We start from the raw sequence: 23054 nt of genomic DNA, 5'->3' as shown, positions 1-23054 counted from the left end.
ACGTCAGCCAAGAGGGACAGCCAGCAACCCAGAGACCAGAGACCAGACATGGACACAGAAATGGGAAGTGCCAGATGCCACTGGATAGACGCTGAGGGTCAGTGACAGGTAAGGCAATTGCACATCCTAGACGTGAACTAAATTTACCCAAAGTGCCTAACTTAATTGTTCTGTCATCAGGCAGAAAAGGGGTTCAAGTTCAGTTTTAGAAAATTCAATGAGTTTCTGTTCTTGCACAGCTCAGTGTATTCCAGGCTGTGAAGTCAGACAAGCTAGAAATGACAGAGCCTCCTTCTACATCTCTTCACATCAAATCGAATTCCAAGTCCTATCCATTCTACCTCCGAAACAGCTGTCAATTTCATTCCACTTTTTCCTTGCCCGTTCTTACCACCTCGCTGCCTTAGTTCAACCCTCATCACCCCTAAACTTGAGTATTCCAACAGCTTCTTGATCCATCTCCCCATCCCATTCATTTTTCCGTCCAACATACTCCATCTATCCTGCCACTAGAGTGTTATTTCTAAAGTGCAAAATTGGATTTGTCTCTTTTCTGCTTAGAAGTCCCCTCCATCCATCCAGTACCTTCACATAAAGTGTATTCACTTTGGCTTAACACTCAATCTATCACCACTTCATCTCTGAAAAATTATCCCCACCCATAACTCTGTAGTACACTCCAGCTACAACTTGACAGGTTGCTCCTGGAATATAACATATCTTTCACGTCTGTATGCCTTTGTGTGCGCTGTTCCATCAACCTGCAATATTGTTATTCAATGTAATCAACAGAGGAAGAGGATCCATAAAATTTGTACTGGGAGTCACCATGTTGTTTTCAGTATCTTAAGAAGGTTAATGAAAAGTGTAGAATTTTCTCTGATAAGAATGTAGAGACTCCCTAAGTTTTTAAAGTTTTATTTTCCTTTCAGCTACCTTACAGCAACCTGGTGTAAAAACCTGCTATATCACACTGGTTAGAAGCTGTGACTGAAGATTATGTGTGTCTTTGCCAAATAAAAATTAGGAAATCTAATTAACTGTGACTGATATAATTTTATTATTATTATTTATATAATTTTAATAATAGACTCCATAGGGTCTATTGGGGAAATATTTTTAAAAATTAGTCCTTTTTGGTGGAAAGATTGAGAACAATGGCTGAAGAAAGAGGGCAAGAGGAAGGGAGGAAGTGGAAAGAGAGGAGGGAAGGCAAGAAGGATGCCCACTGAATGGCCGTAAAGCTTTACGTTCTTATATTAATCCCCCAGATAGAATAATTTATAAGGTAGGTATTTGTATGTTGTCCCATTTTACAAATGAGGAAACCAAACAAAGAGAGGTCGAATAGCATCTCAAAAGTCACTTAGCCAGCCAGGAGCATGAAGATGAGATTCCAACTTGCCTCCAGTTCACACAGAGTCTGTACTCTTCCTCTTACACCTGCTGTCTCTCCCTGAACTCCATTCTGCTCTAGTTGCTAACCTGGTGTCTGACCTCAAGTGAAACAGCCATATGCCTCAACAACTGCATTTTTTATATTAGCTATTTAAAGAGAGTAAGAATACACCCAAGGTGTGTTTACAGAGATACATGACAAGTGAGTGGGTACACAGGCTCTGGGGCCACGCTGCCTAGATTCAACCCCAGCTGAACCACTGACCGGCTGTGAAGCTTTGGGCACATTATTTACCCTATGTGTGCCTCAACTTCCTAATCTGTAAGACAAGGATAATGATAACGCCTTCCGCTGGGTTGCTTTGAGAATGAAACAAGAGAATGCATGTCTACTGCTTACCATAGGGTCCCAGGCACTATCTCAAAGCATTTAGCAATAGGCTCCTTAGAATCTTGATCTGTTTACATTGATCTTCCTTCAGCAAGAGTTAAATTCCCCCCAAAACAAAAAGTCATATAAAGAAAAAGATTTTCTCGAGGTAAAAAATTTAATTACTATTCATTATTAAATAAATCGTTAATATTTTCCCAATAGACCCTATGGACTGTCTTGTTAAACTTATAGAAATAATAATAATAAAATTATGTCAGTAATCATGAGATCTCCCAACTTTGATTTGGCAAATACATATGGAGTCTCCAGTCATAGCTTCTAACCAGCATGATATAGCCGTTTTCTGGAGTGAGTAAGACAGTGTAAAAAAGTTGGGAGATTCCATCTATAAGTATCAAGTGGGGTGCTGACAGTTAAGGCTTCCTTTCTTTTCAAAGTTCAGGAACAAAAGTTAAATGATGGAGGCACGTGAAGGAAGCCCATCGTGCCCCATTGCTGCCCCTCGAGACTGTAGCAAAAGCAAGCGGCAAAGCAGTTGGCCTCTAAGCCATTTGGCCAGACCCAAAGTGGGCTGAGTTTAGAGAAGCTCCTACGAGCACCAGCAAGCAAAAATTGTTATAAGACAGCACTTTTTGAAGTTCTGGGGAAATAATTAGGCAGACTTTTAAAATGTTCTTCTTCAAATGGGATTTTCCTCTTTCTCAACTATCAGATCTTCCTTTCCCCTCCCCCTCCCTCTCTTCCTTTCCTCCTTCCTCTAGCACTTACCTGAGTTCTTCTCTGACCTCCACGGCTGTGTTCCCTGCTATGATGAACACATCATTCATGTCATCAGTCAGCATGTTGCAGGCATAGCCAATATTGATGGCAGTTTCTGATACATAATAAAGCCGACTTCAGTTAGAACATTACTTAATAACGTAAGTACCTTCTCATAAAAGTTTTGAGGCCCTTGCTCTATTTCCTTAGAGCCTACAGGCCTCCTTAACTTCAAAGGGGGCATGATCGGTGACAAAATACAAGAAGCCCAGGGAGAAATTCAAAGATTTGTTAAATCCATGGAGAAATAGCAACATCTGTGAATCCTCAGCATTCTCATCTAGTTTTTTAAAAAACTTTTTGATTCCCAAAATGAGTACTCATGAAAATACCCCAAGATCTTGTGATTAGTAAAATGTATACATTTTAAAAATTTTACCAGAAGTCTCAAATACTGCCTTTAGAGAGCTGAAATACTAAACTTAGCTATTATTCAATCTGATAGACAAATTGAAAAAAAATCTCACAAAATGTTCAGCTGAACAGCAAAAATGATCTTACAAAATTTTTTAGTTCTTCCACATGCAACATTGCCATATTTGCATTAAGTGAATAGAAATTTGGAATTTGGCTATCACCTCAAAAAAAACCAGGACTGCTGCTACTAGATAACTAGAGTATTACATGATATTGACCAGTCCTTCCTCTAATTTTGTAGAAATGGAGCCTAGGATAGTTAAGTACCCCCTTTCATCTGCAATATAATCATCTGATTCTAATTTTACTGAGTCGTTAGACTTCAGCGAATTCTATAGAATCATTAGGTTTGTCCTAAGTCAAGGAAGACAATTGATAAAACCTCAGCATGTCCTTTGTAGAAACCACAGAAATGAAAGCTAAACAGTAAACTTGTGGCTATTCATAACTAATTGAACAGCTGTACCCACTGATCAACATCAAACTCTAGGAAGTCTAATAACACAACCACAGAGCTCGACTCTCTATGGTTTATTTTTTGTAATCAGTGATTTGAGTGAACATATAGAGAACTGATTTATCATATCTGCAAATACTCCAATGTTCTAAAAAAGTTAGATAGAATCTTAAAAACGTATGTGCCAGTTAACTGAATATTTCTGGTCCACTGATGGCCAAGCAGAAAATCATTTTTGTTTTAACCACTGCTAGCAATAGATCCAAAATGTATTGATCCCCTTTTCTTTCTTAGGAAACACAGTATTCTGAACGTAATGATTCTCTGATGACTTGGCGTATTGTCATGCCTGAAAGTGGGTCAGCTCTCCTTGTACAACTGCATGGGCAGTCCTGGAATTCAGCCAGATTGCACTGGTACAGCTGTGGTAGTTGTTAAAATACCAAAATATTTCCATACCAGCTGATAAACAGCTGCTTCCTTGAGCCTCTCCAAAGCCTACCCCTCCTCTAAGATTCCCAAACCTTCCTACCATGAAGAAACTAAAGAAGTAATGCTGAGGTCTCCAATGTCCTGCTTCAGAGCTGTGCCACTCCCTCTCTTAACCAGGAGCATACAAGCCAATAGTTCAACATTTTTAATACCATTGTTGCCTATGGGTATAACTATTATTTTTAAGAGGCAATTGAGCTGAAACTCAACTGGCCCCAGGGTATACTATAGAAGATATTTTGTTAGTTTGATAGTAAATTCTTGCAATATATGAGCTTTCCTTTTTGTATTTCAACTCTTTCCTATGCGGAGGACTGGGCAAATGTCTCCTTAATTGAGCTTTCTGGTTAATTAAAATTTTACCACAGAAATTATTGCCCCCTTGTCAAAACATCATCATCTATTTTCAAATTACCTTGTTTGTCTCCTGTTAGGACCCAGATCTTAATATTGGCTAGTGATAAGCTTGTAACCGTTTCAATAACACCCTCTTGTAACTTATCTTCTACAGCAGTGGCACCTAGTAGCTTCATTAAAAAAGAATACCTCATGTTAATGCATGCAAAAAATACCCATAACATCCACGGCTTTCAGTCACAGAGTTTAGAGGTCAAGGGACATGAATTGAAGATGGAGAGTATGATGCACTGATATAACAAGCATCCTATTATGTACAGAGGTGCGCTGGGAAGGACCCTAGAAGGAGGTTCCCTAATCAAGGCAACTGATGGGCATTCCAATTAATGCAGAGATCCTGGGAGTTAGAATTTACATGAGGGATCTGATATGCTCAGATAACATATTAGCATAACACGGGCTTCTAAGGACTTAAGAATCCCCCAGTTATATTAACATGGAAGGGTACAAAGGAGAGCCCTCGTCTCAGAGTCAGGATCACAAAAAAAGTAGAGGCATTCTCTTAAATTAACAAACCATCAGATGCCATAAACTAAAAAGTGAAGGTTCTTGTGCAATATTTCATCCAAAGATGAGCAAGGTGTGCTCCCTAGTGCCTCACAATAGCTAAGCATCCTGGCCACTAGGGCCTCAGGGAAGAGTGGTTTCTAGAATATATCACACTCTGGACAGTACAGATATCATCAGAATCTCATGGGTCTAGGATGGCTTACAGCTAGAGCCCCACTCTTCATGGCAAGTTTCCCTGCTCTAAAAAGGTGGGTTATAAAGCATGGAGGAAAAAAAAAAAAACAACACATAACATCAAACAAAACATGACATACCAGAGGCTGACAAAGAATAGGGAGTCTACTACCTTCTACTCTTGGGGGACTTCCAATTGCATAAGCTACTGTTAATAGAAATAATCCTCTGGCCACATATGGCAAGCTCAAAGTCAACATATAAAGCATGATTCATTGTTTGAAAGAGTAACATCTGCTGTGTGCAAGATGATTTAGCCAATGGATTATTCCCATGCTAGATCTCTAAACACATATTACCCCTTCTGTAAACACAAACCATCATGCTTCTAAACTCATACCATCAAATCCCTTTCGATTTCTTCATACAGCCCTGCTATCCGTTCATCCCTCTCATCTATGGCAGCATTTGCATCTTCAAGCATCTTATGCCACTCTTTGAAGTACTTGTCATCCAGATCTCTGTATGCGATGGCCAAGGTTCGAAGGCCTTCTCCTGCAAATTCCTGCCAGGGCAGACGGAGACTTAGGAACCATCCCAAAACAATAGTCACAGCAATAAAACAACAATGACAACAATGGGTAAGAAGTTCTGCACTCAAATTCATTTTATCTCAAGAGCACTACTTAGTCATCCTGACCTCCAACTTTCTAATCCCCTTGGAAAGGGGAGATGATATTTTTATTTTGTGTTTTGTTTGGGTTGAAACATTCAAGGGACCTAGCATTCCCCCTTAAGACTGCTGAAATGCCCTCTGAAGGGTCCTAGTTGAGAGGTGATCAGTGGTGCCCATGACTTGAGGTAACTACTTGAAGAAACATATTGGTTTCTAACCTATCCTCTGCCTGAAGGAAGCACTGCTGGCAATGTGAGGGACCCAGCCTGTTTCAAGGCCTATGGCCCTCGACTTTCAGGGGAGAAGAAAGGACCCTCAGAGGAGCCATAGCTCTCAAATCAAAGGTAGGAGGCTCTCTCAAGGGGCTGCAGCATGACATCTCACCGAAGTCTTGTCACCTTCCTCCTAATAATACAGCCACGCCTAAAATTAACTCTGTCCTACTTGTGTTTATGTTTGAAATTTTCCACAATAAAATACATTTATTCAATAATAGATGAATAAATAGATGTCAGGTGATAGAAATTTAAGGATGTAAATTAAAGTTATAATAATAACTCTAGGGGAAAAGTGAGAGAGAAAGGCAGAAAAGTTTAATATAAATGTTCGCTTCTGGGAAGTAGTACTAGGAATGGAGGCTGACTTTTACTTTTCATTCTAGAACTTCTGTAAATCGTTTTTTGCTATATTAAAGCCTAATTTTAATAATAAAACTGTTGAAAGTTTAAAGTGACAGTCAAGTCCAGTTAGTTTTTTAAAAAATCATTATTTTTCTAGAAACTATTTTCTATGGAGTTAGTATTTAATAATAGGTCAAATTTATCAGAGGATCATACTCTTCCTTTAGTGTCTCAGGAAGCCAACAATCTTAAATTATACCTCTAGTGCTTTATCCTTCTAACATGAAAATAAATAAATAAAAATAGGAGGCTGGTAGTTGCTAAGTGTTTCACACAGCTGCAATAGCTAGAAACATATGTTGGTTGAATGCTTGGGGAAATGCTAAAAACCTCCCACTTTGCCTAGGCCTCCGGTGGTCATTTTATGGGCCTCTACAGTGTAAGCATTTTCATAGCCATTTCTGCTCCTTTGGGCATTGCCACAGAGCATGTCTTCTCTGTTGTGTTCTGGCTTATGAGACAGACACAGGTTTGCAATCAAGCATAAATTAAACCATGACACACCCTAATTAGGTAAATGGAAAGAAAAGTCAGTGCATACTGCATGATGTGGTTTAGCCCAGAGAGACCATGAGAAAAATTATCCAAATTTATCTCGTAGGCAGTGGTAGCACTTTGGATATTGCAATCACATTGTACAAGCCCTCCTCCAAGACCACCACTGGGTCCCCTACTGATCTGAAAATCTAGTTACTGCCTTTTATAAGGATCTTTTGTCCTCTTAATTTGCACAAACACTTCTTTGACTTTAACTTTTTTTTTTTTAACATCTTTATTGGAGCATAATTGCTTTACAATGGTGTGTTAGTTTCTGCTGTATAACAAAGTGAATCAGCTATATGTATACATATATCCCCATATCTCCTCCCTCTTGCGTCTCCCTTGCAACCGCACTGGGCATTACAGTGCCTTTCTCTTTGTTCTGCACAGCAGTGAATCAGCTCTAAGATGACACTACAAAAGGGGACAGATGATTTAAGTTATTTAATTAGTGCATGAAACACAAGTTGAATTCTAAATGAACATTTGAACAAGGTCGTTTCCTATCATTAAACAATTCAAAAATCAATAATTAAATATAAATTTAAAACCACAGAATTTAGAAGTCAAAATGAATAAAGTGAATGAAGCGAAAGGAAGTCAAATTGATACTACCTGGAAAATAAATGTTTTGCACAGAAATATAAAAAGATCAAATTTGGCTTCCCATACTTTAGTATGAAAATCCAGGGCCTTGGTGTTTGAGCAATGGCAAAATCAAATACTTATGATTCCAATGTTGTTTTCATAAAAAAAAAAAAAATTTAAAAAGACCATGCTAGCCTTCTGGAAAAGATTAAAAGAAAATCAAGAATGCTCTATTGGAAAGACAAAAACAATAGCTATGTTTGTAACCAATATTACCAAACCATCATTCTTTAAACTTAAAGTCAGCCAGAGTTTTTTTATTTGTTTATTTGTTTGTTTAAAGATTCAGGGAATGTTTTATGTTAAATATAGGGCTTGGCAAAGAAAATGAATCCTCAATAGTTGGTTTTTTTTTTTTTTGGAAGTTTTTAAAATTTTTTTATCTTTTTTTAAACATCTTTATTGGAGTATAATTGCTTTACAAAGTTGTGTTAGTTTCTGCTGTATAACAAAGTGAATCAGCTATACGTATGCATATATCCCCATATCCCCTCCCTCTTGCGTCTCCCTCCCACCCTCCCTATCCCACTCCTTAATAGTTTTTTAAAGGAGAGAAATCAAGGAGAAAATAAGAGTTTTGAGCAATTGCCCTTAAATTTCATATTGGGTTAAACAGAACCTCAAACAAATAGAGACCGTTGAATCTCAGGTTTAAATCAGATAATGTTCATATTAATTCATAGACTCTTACTCTTTTGCAAAAAAAAAAAAAAAAAAGCTGTGCCAAAGACCAGCCCTGCTCCCTTTACAAAGCTTTTGGAAAGAAACTATGCTTAATCTTAGGATGTATGCATTTGGTAACTTCAACCTAGGGAACACTAGTGAGGCATCATGATTTATGACCTGAATAAGAGAACCCTTAGAGGAGAAAGTTGGCTACAGAGATTATTTTCCCCTCACCACATAAACACGACCCTGAACTATTCCCTGGAGGTAACCATAAGAGATTCCATTAGTACCAGACACATCGGAACCCAAGGGAAAGCAACTCTCCAGTTCCTCTTCCCTAAACCAGTCCAGTCACCCAGGTGAAACAGTCCCCAGCTGTAGGGAAGTTAGAGCAGGTTTCCCTTGGGGTCTTGAGTCTTCTGGCCGGAGTTCAGGAGCCCACACTCAGTGGCTACTTCTCAGCTGCTGTGTGTTAATCCACCTGCGGTGAGACTGACCAGACTCTCAGCAGGGTAGGGGGTAGGTCCACATGCCAGTTTCTAAACATTCACTGGCACAGTTTCCTGTGGAACCGTTCTTCACATGCTTTCTATTTCAGAAGTCAGATCATTTAACTGATATTTTAAAAATAAGACCTAACCATAGGAAGCAGCCAAAGGGCCACCGTGCTAACCTTATGACAGAGGCACTTACACTGAGATGGTCTGACGTCAAAGCCGGGAGGTCTTCGTTGGATGGATGAAGTCTTTCAAACAGAATAGTGTCTGCTCCTTTGGAATAAAGCTTTATCTGTCCTTCTGGGTTTCGAACTGAAAAAAAAGTTGGGAAAGTAGATTATATTCAGCGAAATCCATCAAAACTTGACTGTCCCTGGGCTCTAGCCAGGCAAGTTGGAAATGGGCATGTTTTAGCCAGTAGTAAAATATTCAGTGCCTTTGGTTAAAAGGTCATTACCTAAGTCACCTGGCTTTACTCCTGTTTTATTAACTTAGAAATATTCCATCTACAGGAAAAAGTGTTTTCATTCTGATGTGTACAACCTTGTTATTTTCCTTGACTACCATTTCTGAAGGGCTGATACGTTTAAATTAAGCCTTCTGTATTGAGCAGAACTGAGAGCTTTTTTTTGCCTGTCTCCTAATGTGAAATTCAAGACTGACTGTAGGAATCAGCTATCAGTGTCATGCCAAATGATCTCCATATGGAATTCTAGCCATTCAAAGCCATGGTTTATGCATTAGTTCGCAGTCCTTGCTGACATATCCCTTCACCCCCCTTTACTCCTTGGAAAAGCCCTTTCATTCTTGGGTCACAATCCTGGCTTCAAGCACACTTCACAGGGGGCTTTCGAAATTAAAGTTTCTATCTTCTTCCCACTGGAAGTCTTTATTAGTAGGGCTGTGTTTTTAACCTGCCCCCCCAGGTTTGGGAATGACAGCCTCGACTAGGCTCCAATCCCTCATCTCCAATTCTCGTGCCCTCCCCTGGCTGTTGCACATATTGCTGTCAGACAAATCTTTCTTTAAGCTAATCTTTCCTTACGCCTACCTTTGCAGGCTTGGTTTTACAGCTTGGCAGATACCAGACACCTAATTATTTATTGAATGAATGAATGGATGAATGAATGAATGACATAGCAATGTATTTCTCCCCTACTATTTCTGAAGGGCTGATATCATCTAGGACAACTGCCTGTGTCACAACTTCATGGTCTGAACACTGACCCTCACAAGCTTCATCCAGTCAAAGATTGTTACATGCTTTCCACTCAATTATACCTTTTCTCTAAAAATAGAACGCCTCAAAACAGATGAACATAAATATTGACTACTATTAGTTTAAGAGGATACAAAGTTTAGAGCTTGATTTAAAGGAATATAGATACAATAGTACAATAAATTACTTTTCCCTCTAATCTTTTCTTTAATTGAAGTATAGTCGACATACAACATTATGTGTTACAGGTGTACAATATAGTGATTCACAATTTTTAAAGGATATACTCCACTTATAGTTATTATACAATATTGACCTTATTCCCTGTGCTGTACAATATATGCTTGTAGCTTATTTTATGCATAATAGTTTGTGTCTCTTAATCCCCACCCTTAAATTTCCCCTCCCCCCTTTCCTCTCCCCACTGGTAACCACTAGTTTATTCTCTATATCTGTGAGTCTGCTTCTTTTTTGTTATGTTCACTAGTTTGTTGTATTTTTAAGATTCCACATATGAGTGATATCATACAGTATTTGTCTTTCTCTGTCTGACTTATTTCATTTAGCATAATACCTTCTAAGTACATCCATGTAGTTGCAAATGGCAAAATTTAATTCTTTTTTATGGCTGAGCAGTATTCCATTGTATATACCACAAGATATATACCACATCTTCTTTATCCATTCATTTGTTGATGGACACTTAGGTTGCTTCCTCTAATCTTTTTTTTTTAACATCTTTATTGGAGTATAATTGCTTTACAATGGTGTGTCAGTTTCTGCTTTATAAAAAAGTGAATCAGCTATACATATACATATGTTCCCATATCTCTTCCCTCTTGTATCTCCCTCCCACCCTCCTATCCCACCGTTCTAGGTGGTCACAAAGCACCGAGCTGATCTCCCTGTGCTATGCAGCTGCTTCCCACTAGCTATCTATTTTACATTTGGTAGTGTATACGTGTCCATGCCACTCTCTCACTTCTTCCCAGCTTACCCTTCCCACTCCCAGTGTCCTCAAGTCCATAGTCCATTCTTTACGTCTGCGTCTTTATTCCTGTCTTGCCCATAGGTTCTTCAGAACCATTTTTTTTTAAGATTCCATATATATGTGTTAGCATATGGTATTTGTTTTTCTCTTTCTGACTTACTTCACTCTGTATGACAGACTCTTAAGTCCATCCACCTCACTACAAATAACTCAATTTTGTTTCTTTTTATGGCTGAGTAATATTCCATTGTATATATGTGCCACATCTTCTTTATCCATTCATCTGTTGATGGACCCTTAGGTTGCTTCCATGTCCTGGCTATTGCAAATAGAGCTGCAATGAATATTGTGGTACATGACTCTTTGAATTATGATTATCTCGCTTCCTCTAATCTTTAATGACCTTTAGTCAACACTTAATCTAATCGAATTTCCTCCTAGCTTGAATAGATGTAATGCACCCTGGAAAATTTTTTTTTTTTTTTTTGGCATTTAAAGTGTACAATCTATTCATTTAAAAGAAATCATTTAAGTGGTACAAAAAAATGGTACCCATTCTCACAGTTTTGTATATCTAGGATAAATTATTATCCACAAAAATATGTTACAAATATTCACTCAAAAAGAAAGAGAAAATTGGGATAAACCCATTTTAGTATACAAATTTAATATCAAAGTCTCTATGCAAAATTGATTTGAATAAGTTCTGTTAGCCACTTCTAGTTTCTTTGTGATGTAAAATCTTTTAAAGCATAAAAATCAGCCTTTCTACATTATTCCATTAGACATACATAGAAGTTAAAAGAAATGAGAAGACAGAACAATCAACCAGGAAGGTGAATTTACTGAGAAACAGTCATTCGTTCTCCCTCCTCCTTTTCTTTTCCTCCTTTTCCAGGTCTCTTTCGGTTCCGATCAAGAGAAATCTTGAGAGTTCTGAGAATATTTCTTTGAGGGCTTCAAATCACCATACCTACATCCTCTGCCACAACTACACACACGGGAACAAAAATAAACCTCTGCTATCTACTCACGTAGGAGGGATTCATGCAAAATAAACTCCTACATGGAGACCAACAGGTGAGTTTTCTACCTGTTCTTTCTAATGTCCTTCCATTATAGTAAATCCCACACATTATGAGGAAGAAACGGTTATGTGAGCTTTTCCTTGAAGTCAAAAAACTTGCATTCATTTCAAGTACCTGGTGATCATAGGGTACAGCCAGGGAAGGTGCCATCCCCCTTGGGGGGAGGGGCGGTGGATGGGCTCCCGCACCCATGCACCTCCTGATGCACAGATTCTGGAGAAACAAAGGGCGGTCACACCGCAGTCAGCCTGTCAGGCTGTCGGGCCACTGGGCAACCCGACCAGCCTGGAAGTGCCCCATCAGTTTGCTGAAAGCAAAACCCTGTCCCCCCTGTGAAGCCAGGCAATTTGGGTCAGAGAGTCAGAGGAGACCGGTAATCAACTCCTCCTCTCTGCTCACCTCCTTGGGGTTACAGCAACCCCATCTCCAAACCCAAATCTGACCCTGGAGTGCCAAACTGGGAGTGGCAGGTGGGCTCTGCCGGTGCTTCAGCGCCCTCTGGAGGTTGTCTGCTCTAATGGCAACTCTCAGCCCTTCCTCCTCCTCCTTCCCTAGTCCTGGGGGCTGCCTTGGCCTCCTGCAGCTGCTGGCCTGAATTCATTCTTCTTTTTTCTCCAATTACAATGAAGTGTCTTACAGAGGTTTGGAATCTCTTGAAGAAGGAAGATCTTTTAGCCAATACACCTTAACCGTGAGAAGTTGGTTTCAAGAATGAACCTGAAATACTGTATTTTTCTCCTGATGATTCCAAGGAGAGACAGCTCAAGTTTTCTAAATCATAAGAAAAACCAAGGTAAATATGATATTCTGATTTTTTTTTTAATCAGTCATCAATTTTATACACATCAGTGTGTACATGTCAATCCCAATCGCCCAATTCAGCACACCACCATCCCCACCCCACCGCAGTTTTCCCCCCTTGGTGTCCATACGTTTGTTCTCTACATCTGTGTCTCAACTTCTGCCCTGCAAACCGGTTTGTCTGTACCATTTTTCTAGGTTCCACATACATGTGTTAATATACGATATTTGTATTTCTCTTTCTGACTTACTTCACTCTGTATGACAGTCTCTAGATCCATCCACGTCTCAACAAATGACTCAATTTCATTCCTTTTTATGGCTGAGTAATATTCAATTGTATATTTTTTTATTAGGATTTTTATTAGGATTTGTCTAGGGCTTGTCTTATCTTCTAAGACCCGTAGTCAACTTTTATAATTTCCAGAATATCTAATCCTAGGAAAGTCTGTCTCTTTCTTTTCTTATACAACAATCCAATTTAATAATTTCCCCCATATTTTCTCCCTTCCATTACCAAAGCTATAAAGGCAAAGTGTATATATCCCACATTTGCCAGTATGACTTCTCTATGACTGTTTATTTCTTATAGTCCAAGGTAGGATATCGGTTCTCAAACTTTTTGGTCTCAGAACCCCTTTACACTCTTAAAACTTCATGAGGACTCCATATAGGTTCTACCTATCAATATTTACTGCATTAGAAATTAAAACTGAGAAATTTTATTGTATCAATAGTCTTAAGACACTAATTGTAATATTACCAAAAGAATAATTATTATAATAACAATAAACCTATTATATATTTACATAAATAACAATTCTATGAAAAATAACTATATTTTCCAAAACCAAAACACTTAGTTTGGGGAGGGGCATTGTTTCATATAGTTACAGATAACTTTATTTATTTATTTTTTTGGCCATGCCACATGGCATGTGGGATCTTAGTTCCCAGAAGAATGTTTCATATAGTTACAGATAACTTTATTTATTTATTTTTTTGGCCATGCCACATGGCATGTGGGATCTTAGTTCCCAGACCAGGGATTGAACCCACACCCCCTGCTTTACAAGTGTGGAGTCTTAACCACTGGACCACCAGGGAAGTCCCTTACAGATCTCTTTAATGTCTGGCTTAATAGAAGACAGTTGGATTCTCATATCTTCTTTTGCATTCAATCTGTTATATTATCACATGTCATATGGCTTTTGTAAACCTCCACAATATACTCATTAGAAAAAAAATTGAAAGACAAGTAACATTAGTATTATTATGAAAATATTTTTGTCCTTGTGCAGCCTCTGAAAAACTATCAAGTTTTCCTAGGGTTCCCCAGACCACTCATTGAGAACCACTGGTCTAGGGAAATCACAGACCGATCTTGATTTGTGCAAATCCCTCACCATCTCTGTGTCTCAGTTTCTACTTGTGAAAAGGAGATGTTTAAACAACCTAACTTCTAAGGTCTTTCTAGCTCTACAATTTTCTGATTTAATAAAGATTTTCCATATCTGATGCCTTCTCTTAACCCAGCATTAGCCCCTTTAAATTTTGAGTTTATGTAAACCCAATTTCATGGAATCCTGTTTAATTTTACTCACTAAACATTTCCTTTAGCAGCTCAGCAAGTTTTATATCCCTTTTCATTCAAGGCTTATAGTTACTTCTGCTAGGAAATCTCTAGGCTAATAAAATCTCAGTCATTTCAGAAGTTAGCTTTTAAAAATAAATTAAAAATAACATAGCAGTTTTAAATGTTCAAGATAACATGTGGGCAGAGCCTGGACAAAGGTCATACATTTTTAGTTATAGAATCTGCTTCCATTGCCTGTCCTTTAAATACTGGTGTTCTTCAGAGATTTACCCAGGATTGACTTCTCCTCCCATCCTTCACACTCTCATTGGGCAGTCACATTCTTTTTATGGCTTCAGTTTTCATCGACAGGATGATTGCTCTCAAATGTGTATCTCCTGCCTAAATCCATTTCCAGCACTCCCTCTGCCTGTACATGCAACTACCAACTGGACATCTCCTCTTAGATGTGCCCAAGCACATCAAACTCAAACTGGACACGTTATCTATCACCAATGACTAGTTACTCCTCCTATGTCTCCAGTCCTAATAACCAGCTTCAGGACTTCCCTGGTGGTCCAGTGGTTACGACCTCACCTTCCAATACAGGGGGTGCGAGTTTGATCCCTGGTCAGGGAGCTAAGATCCCACATGCCTCGTGGCCATAAAAAAAACCAAAACATAAAACAGAAGTAATATTGAAATAATTTCAATAAAGACTTTAAAAATGGTCCACATTAAAAAAAAAAAAAAAAGTCTTTAAAACAAAATAATAACCAGCTTCAGCATTCACTCAGTCTCCCAAATCAGGTATCTGGCCATCACTCAAAGCTCCTCCCCCTTCACCACCCATACATCCAATCGAAGCCAAGAACTTCTCTCTGACACCTTCTCTCTTGCCTAGATTATCACATTAACCTAAATGGTTTTACTCGTTCCCTCAAACTCGTCTGCAATACAGCCAGAGTCATCTTCACACTACTGCTTAGAATCCCGCAATAGCTTCCTTCTGCCCTTAGATCAAGTTTGGACTCTTTAACATGTCATAAACAGGAATCATCAGGCCCCTTTTTAGCCTATTTCCTATCCTGCTTCACCATTTTCTCCTGGATGCAACCACAAAATACATTTTTCAATTTCACATTCTCCTTTAGCTTCAAGTTCCTGGAACATGGTAGGTACTGAATAAATATTTGCTTGATTGAGTTGAATTATAATTATGCAAAATTCGTTGAAAGCAGCAGCTATGCCTTTGTGATACAAAGGAAAGAAAAAAGTCAGAAATGGTTCCAGGTTTATGCTGTAAGGGTAAATACAATAGCAACACTGTGAAGGGTGATGAATAATTCTACTTTGTTATATCTCAGTTGGGTGGCTGTTCATACATCCACATAGAGAAATGCCTGTCATATGTCAGTGTGATTTGTACTTTGATAATCCTTAAAAGGTTTAGAGTTAAGAAACCTTTATCTAAAGATCTTGTAAGGGCTTTACAAGGAGCTATTGTAATCTATTCTTCTTTAATAATTATCTGTCACTTGCCCCTATTAATAACTATCTTTGAATTTTATCTCTGTATTTTTATTTACATAATTAGTAGCATTAATCCTTCTAAAACTACATACTGAGATGTACATGCTTATCAATATAGTATGTTCTATACCTTCTGACAAAATTCTTTATAGAAATCTATTTTTATTTAGATACCTCTGGATTAAATCAGGGCTGTTGCCCCAGAATGAAAGTACCCCTGGTACTTAAACTACACATTCATGATTCAATGAATGACTGTCAAAAAAAAAAAAAAAACCTTGAAGAAGGAGGAGAAGACCTAAGAGGGGGAGGAGGAGAAAGAGAAGCAGCTGCAGCAGCAACAACAAATGTCTGAGCCTTCAGGTCGGGGTGTTGCCCAACCAAGCCCCGTGACAATCATGAGGCTAACATTGTTTTTCACCTTGTTATCAAACAGAGACTTGTCTACCCTCGTGGAGTCTCTCTTTCAAATTCCTCCTGATTAAAAAACAAACAGAAATGAAATAAAGCCCCAAGCCTCCATGCATTCTGTGGTGGAACATTACCTTTCTTCATACGGGATCCATTAAGGCAAACATCTGATGTTTGTGGTTAGGCTGTGATTTCCCCATAGCCTGTAATGGTGACCAACACTGGGGAAAAGCTAAAAGTTTCCCTGTGTAGCAATCTTAGGTTTTGTCAACACCCTCAGAGCAAAGAGAAACCAGTTCTGGGCCAACCCAACGTCAATAACACTTGCCCTGAAGCTGTAAATAGAAGATAGTTCCTGCTGATACAACATTAGGCCAACACCCAGAGCAGCATGTGTGCTCATCAGTAACACTGATAGTGACTGCCTACAGCCTGTTGTCAAAAAAAATAAAAATAAACATCCTCAGATGATGTTTCTTTCCTGCTGAGAGCAATCGCCCAGAGCTAGTTTCTAGTAGTTAGAGACCAAAAGCCCTGCTATTACATATACACACATGTTTTTCAGAGTAAAAATTGATTTAATATGATGATCAGGATATTCATAAGTTACAAGGTGTTGGGTTAAATGTTATTTAATGAACATTCATAGAGAACCCACTGTGTGCTAAGCTCTGTGCTTGGCTCTGAGTAATTTACGAAGACTATGGCGCAGCTCCTGCCTTCAGGTAGCACCGCTCTAATAACAGAAAATCGTGAGCAGCCCGGGATTGGCATCACACTGGTGCTATGAACAAGGTGCTCTGGGGAACAAAGGAGAATGCGGTTATTCGGAGGGTAGGAAAAGAATTGAGAGAACAGGTGATACCTGAATCAGACATTACCAGATGAGTATGAGTTTTCCAAGAAGAGAAGAGGAGAAAAGGAGAGGTCTAGGCTGAGGAAATAGTACATGCAAACGGTGTGAAAGTGCACAATGCATGCCAGGAATGGTGAGGTCTAGTGAGGCTGGAGCACATAGTTTCAGGAAGTGGAAGAAAAGCAGCTTGAGGTCAGATTGCAAACAATCTTGAATGTCATGCTAAGGACATCCTTTAAGTTCTAGGAAACCAGCAAGATTTTTTAAGTTGGTGATGGCAAAATCAGGCCAACGTTTTAAAAAGAATACCCTGTTGTCAGCACAGAGGATTCTTTTAAGGGGAAACAGGTTTAAAGATATTGCAATAGTACAAGCAAGCAGTGATGAGAGCCTTAACTAAGGCAGTGGCACTGGGAATTAAGAGAAAAGGACAGTAGGCTTTTATGATAAAAACGGGGTTTTGAGGCTATTGTTAGAAAGATTACTCTGTTGCCTTGAGGAGGAGAGACTTAGAAACAGGATGACTACTGAGGATCCTATAGACAAGGCAAGAGATGCTGAAGCCTGAATGAAGAGAGTAGCAGAGTATCTCAGGGGAAAATAATGAGTAGTATTTGAGGATCTCCTTGTCCAGGGCAATGGTCCCCAGACTGGTTCTCTGCCCAGCAGCATCTGCATCAGCAATACCTGGGAGCCTGTTAGACATGCAAACTTTTAGGCCCCACCTCAGGCCTACTGAATCAGAAACTCTAGTGCCTAGGCCCAGCAATTTGCATTTTAACAAGCCCTCCTGGTGGTTCTGATGGGAGCTGAAGTTTCAGAACCACTAGCCTAAGGGGCACAAAGGAGATGGAAGTATCAAAAGCAAGTGAGCTACAATAGGGATTAAGAGGCTAGATGTTGGAGAAAGATGTTCAAATATTTGAAACCTGGGTTCAGATATTTCCTCTGCATCTTACTGGACTTGTAACAAGTTGTGTGACAATCTTGGGCAGGATACTTAAAATCTTTGAGCCCTAATTGCCTCATCTCCTGATTGGGGGTAATACACTATCGCAAGAATTTAATAAAATAATTCATTGTAAAGTGTTCAGTGCACTCACACAGGCATATAGCAAAAGGTAGTTAACAATTTTAATAAGAACTACATAAAGAGCAATAGTTGTGAGAAAGAAAGTTCTATATTAGACATACAAAATTTGAGGTAACTGTAGTACAACCCAGTGGCAGAATCCAGGAGAAAGCTGAAAGAGTGTGTGGGGACCTCAGAGAGAGATTGAAACTGAAGAACAATATGGGAAAGACACAGAATATAGGCAATAGCTACCACCATGTGAGTGGTCAAGATTATCCAAGGAGAGCACAGGAAGTGAGAAGAGAAAAGGACACCAACACTGAAGAGTGGGACAAAGAATAGTCAGCTTGAAAAGGAGCTTGAGAACAAAAACACAGGACAAGAGGAGAACCAGGAGCCAGCGAGCTCACAGAGGCCAAAAGAGGAGTGTCGAGAGAAGAAGGTCAACAGTCCCGAATATCACTAAGTTCAAAAAGATAGAGAGATGACAGTAGAAGATAGATGTTAGATAGATAGATAGATAGATAGATAGATAGATAGACAGAAAGAAAAAAGGAAGGAAGGGGGAGAGAGAGAGAGAGAAGGAAAGAAAGAAAGAAAGAAAGAAAGAAAGAAAGAAAGAAAGAAAGAAAGAAAGAAAGAAAGGAAGGAAGGAAGGAAGGAAGGAAGGAAGGAAGAAAGGAAGGAAGGAAGGAAGAAAGAAGGAAGGAAGGAAGGAAGGAATAAAGAAAGAAAGAAAAAGAAAAAAAGAAAGAAAGAAGAAAAAAGAGAAAGAAAGGAAGGGAGAGAGGGAGGGAGAGAGGGAGGGAGAGAAAGAAAGAAAGAAAGAGAGAGGGAGGCAGAGAAAGAAGGAAAGAGAGAAAGAGAGAAGGAAGGAAAGAAAAGAACTCAACTGACGAAGAATGAATGAGGGAAGAAAAAAAAAGGGAGAGAGAAAATAGAAGAAAGAAGAGAGAGAAAGAAGAAAGAAAGAAAAGAACGAGAGAGAGAGAAAGAAAGAGAGAGGGAGGGCTATTGCATTGGGCAGTTATGAGGTGATTGCAAACTTCTGAGAAGGCATTTCTTTTTTAACAGTGGAAGCAGAAGACTGACCCTAATAGGCTGAAAGGAGAAATCAAGGTAAGGATCAAAAACTGACCTTGAAAAATTAAGTTGTGATGGAAAGAAGAAAAATGGGGTGGCAAAATCAGTGGAGGTCAGAACATGAACAATAATCTTTAAGGAAACAGGATGATGACAGAGTTGCAGGCTGAAGGAAGGAGCCAGTGATGAAGAATAAGGAGCAAGCAGGGAAGGAAAAGGGATGGGAACAGGTAGAATCTTCAGCATTGAAAAGGAGCAAGAGGAATTTTTCTCTGAATCAGGAAAAAGATTGAGTAAAGTTATAGCTTGGGGATGAAGGAGGAAGATGGGGAAAAGGGTAAGGTTATAGTGTGCATCTCTGAGGGCCTCTTTTTTTAGAGAAATAGCAGGTGAATTTAGCTTCCAAGAGTAAAGGAGATTCATGGCAAGGTTGAGGACTTGAGGAAAGGGCAAAGATTTAGAACAGCTGTTATAAGGACTGGAAAAAGGAGCAAAATAAGAATGAGAGGGATGTTGATGCAGCACTGAGGGTTAGCACTGACTTAGGAAAGCATGGATTCATTGTGGTTCTAAATTCAGTAATGGGTGATCATCTCCAGCAATGCAAGTGAACAGAGTCAATGGATAATAATGAGAAGACTGATGATGATTTTCACAAAACAACAATATCAACAATAACTGGCATTCCTGAGCCAGTGCTGTGTAGTGAATGACCTTCCTTCATAGTCAGACCTCCTAGGTTTAAATCCTAGCTATTCTGTATCAAGCTATGTGACCTTGGGAAAGTTACTCAACCTCTCTGTTTCAGTTCTGTTATCTTTAAAATGGGCATAAAAATAATAGTACCTACTTTGTAGGGTTGTTGTGACAATTAAATCAGTTCATTCATGTATAGCACTTAGACCAGTACTGGACACACCATAAGCCCTTGTTACATGTTAGTTATAATCACCACTACTGAGTTGAGGCTAAGTTGAGGATAACAGAAGTTCAAAGGTTAACAAATATCACAACTCTCAGCACATAACCAAGAGTAAAGTCATCCTTGAGAAGTTTCCATATAACCAGAGTACTATCAAGAGATCAAAAATACTCTCAGCCACCAACCATACCTATGACAGACATCCTTTTTCTGAAATTGTTGAAATCCAAAAAGGCAAGCAATTGATAAGTAACTAGTGTTCCCAATTCTTCTATTGTTATTGTCTCTGGGGTCCGAGACTTAAAAATGAACCCCAAATTTTTTGCAGCAGTCACTAGGGCCCCTTCATCAGGTGATTGAACTTGGTAAATCAGCTCTCCTAAAAGGAAAAGAAACAGGTGGATTAAGTAACAACAAAAAAAGGAAAAGAAACAAAGGTATTAATACTGAGAATAATAACATTCATAGAACACCAATGCCAATTCCAACTCATTCTATAACACCCAACCCAAGTGTCAGCTCTAGAAATCAGACCTTTTCCACTCACCAACCAGGTGACCAGGTGCCTGTGCTGTGGATCCGCAGGACACCATGTATACCACCACTGGAGCCCTTGTCATCTTACAGGAAAAGGCTCATTCCTGAGCCTGCCTCCCTACTATGCTGAAAGTTTCTTAAGGCAGAGACCACACCTTTGTATTTTCAGTGACTAGAAATGTGCCATGAAAGTTTCACATACTAAAACACTTAATATATATTAACGCACATAATCCTCATGGCAATGAGGTAGGGATTATTAAAATTATTACAGGCATACCTCAGAGATATTGCAGATTTGGTTCCAGACGACTGCAATAAAGCAAATATCACAATAAAGCGAGTCACATGAATTTTTTGGCTCCTCAGTGCATATAAAAGTTACATTAACATTATACAGTAGTCTATTGTATGTGCAATAGCATTATATATAAGAATGTACATACTTAATTAAAAAATACTTTATTGTGAGAAAATGTTAATCATCATCTGAGCCTTCAGTGAGTCATAACCTTTTTGCAATAGTAACATCAAAGATCACTGATCACCATGATCACCATGACAAATATAATAATAATGAAAAGGTTTAAAATATTGTAAGAATTACCAAAATGTGACATAGTGACACAAGGTGAGCAAATGCTGTTGGGAAAATGGTGCCAACAGACTTGTTTGATGCAAGGTTGCCACAAACCTTCAATTTGTAGAGAACACAGTATATATGAAGGCAATAAAATGAGGTATGCCTGTATTTCCATTTTATACTGGTGAAAACTATGACTGAAAATATTATGTGATTTTTGCAAAATCACACAGCCAGAGTGACAGAGCAGACATTCCAAATTCCTCTTCAGTCTGCTACTAATGACCATTTTATGAGAACGCATGCAAGAAATCCCTTGAAATGTAAGGAATCAAACCAGGATGTTAATGATTGGTACCTGGTATTGTGTATGTGTTGGAGTGAGGGTGAGAGGGGAGAAGAGAGGAAAAGAATGAAGTGGGGGGAAAAAAAACATAAAAATACACTTTAAAACCAGCATCAATAAAGTAAGCCTTTCTATATAAAATTGTACTACCTTTGTATGTAAAAATAAATTAGAGAAAGTAGGCAGAGCTAGATCCATATTTACTGATTTATAGTAATATACAAGATAAATTGTTCAGAAAACTAGTTGCATATTAATCTATATATTATGATTCCTTTTTGTTAAAAACAAACCACCTACACATCTACATATATTCATATATAGACAAGCAAATAGAAAGTGTGAAAGTATGCACACCAAATGTTAACATTGGTTACCCCTGTAGAGGTGGAATTAAAATTCAGGGAAGAAATTATTAGCTCTGCCTTTATAAATCTTTGTATTGTATGGTTTCACTTGCTACAATAGGCATAAATTAATTTTTGAAATTCCAAAGAGAAAAAAAATTAAAGCAATTTCTTGATCTACCCATGAAATGATATGATAACTCCCACTTCTGGCAGCACTGTGGAGTAGGTGCCAGGATCAACCTTCCCTGTTGCAAAGAGCTACATATTCCACAAAGACAAAACATTTAAATATTTTTGAATGCACCCAGGACTGGCTAGAAAGCAGTCATTGTTCAGGTCAAAGACTGAAAAAAAAAATGGAATAAAGGCAGGGCATTTTCTAAACCAAGAGAACTTGCTCATTGGTTTCCAGTCTCTCAAGGCTTTGGTTAGAAAAGACACAGGCCAGGGAAAGAAGTCTAATGGGAGACCACCTCTTAAAATTGAGCCCCCAGAAAGGATACTCTCTCAGTATAAAGGTAAACTGAAAATCAGTGCCTCCTTTAAGAGTCATGTACGACAATGTTCATTGCAGCTCTATTTACAACAGCCAGGACATGGAAGCAACCTAAGTGTCCATCAACAGATGAATGGATAAAGAAGATGTGGCACATATATACAATGGAATATTACTCAGCCATAAAAAGAAACAAAATTGAGTTATTTGTAGTGAGATGGATGGACCTAGAGTCTGTCATACAGAGTGAAGTAAGTCAGAAAGAGAAAAACAAATACCGTATGCTAACACATATATATGGAATCTAAAAAAAAAAAAAAAATGGCTCTGAAGAACCTAGGGGCAGGACAGGAATAAAGATGCAGACGTAGAGAATGGACTTGAGGACACGGGGAGGGG

The 23054-nt window shown here is 38.7% G+C and overlaps 1 protein-coding gene across 5 annotated transcripts in view; it reads right to left on the bottom strand.

Moving 5' to 3' along the window:
- Window positions 1–23054, bottom strand: part of ATP8B4 (ATPase phospholipid transporting 8B4 (putative)) — a 305563-nt gene that overhangs the window by 48543 nt on the left and 233966 nt on the right. For all 5 annotated transcript variants that reach the window (XM_036844630.1, XM_036844631.1, XM_036844629.1 and 2 more), the window contains 5 exons: window positions 20534–20722; window positions 8985–9100; window positions 5479–5643; window positions 4393–4504; window positions 2561–2666 (listed from right to left, as the gene is read on the bottom strand). In XM_036844630.1, coding sequence (XP_036700525.1) covers window positions 2561–2666; window positions 4393–4504; window positions 5479–5643; window positions 8985–9100; window positions 20534–20722 — 688 coding nt within the window. The remainder of the gene's footprint in view (window positions 1–2560; window positions 2667–4392; window positions 4505–5478; window positions 5644–8984; window positions 9101–20533; window positions 20723–23054) is intronic.

This window comes from Balaenoptera musculus, chromosome 2 (genome assembly GCF_009873245.2).
Source record: "Balaenoptera musculus isolate JJ_BM4_2016_0621 chromosome 2, mBalMus1.pri.v3, whole genome shotgun sequence".
NCBI lineage: Eukaryota > Metazoa > Chordata > Mammalia > Artiodactyla > Balaenopteridae > Balaenoptera > Balaenoptera musculus.
This window is presented reverse-complemented; position numbering and strand designations above follow the sequence as displayed.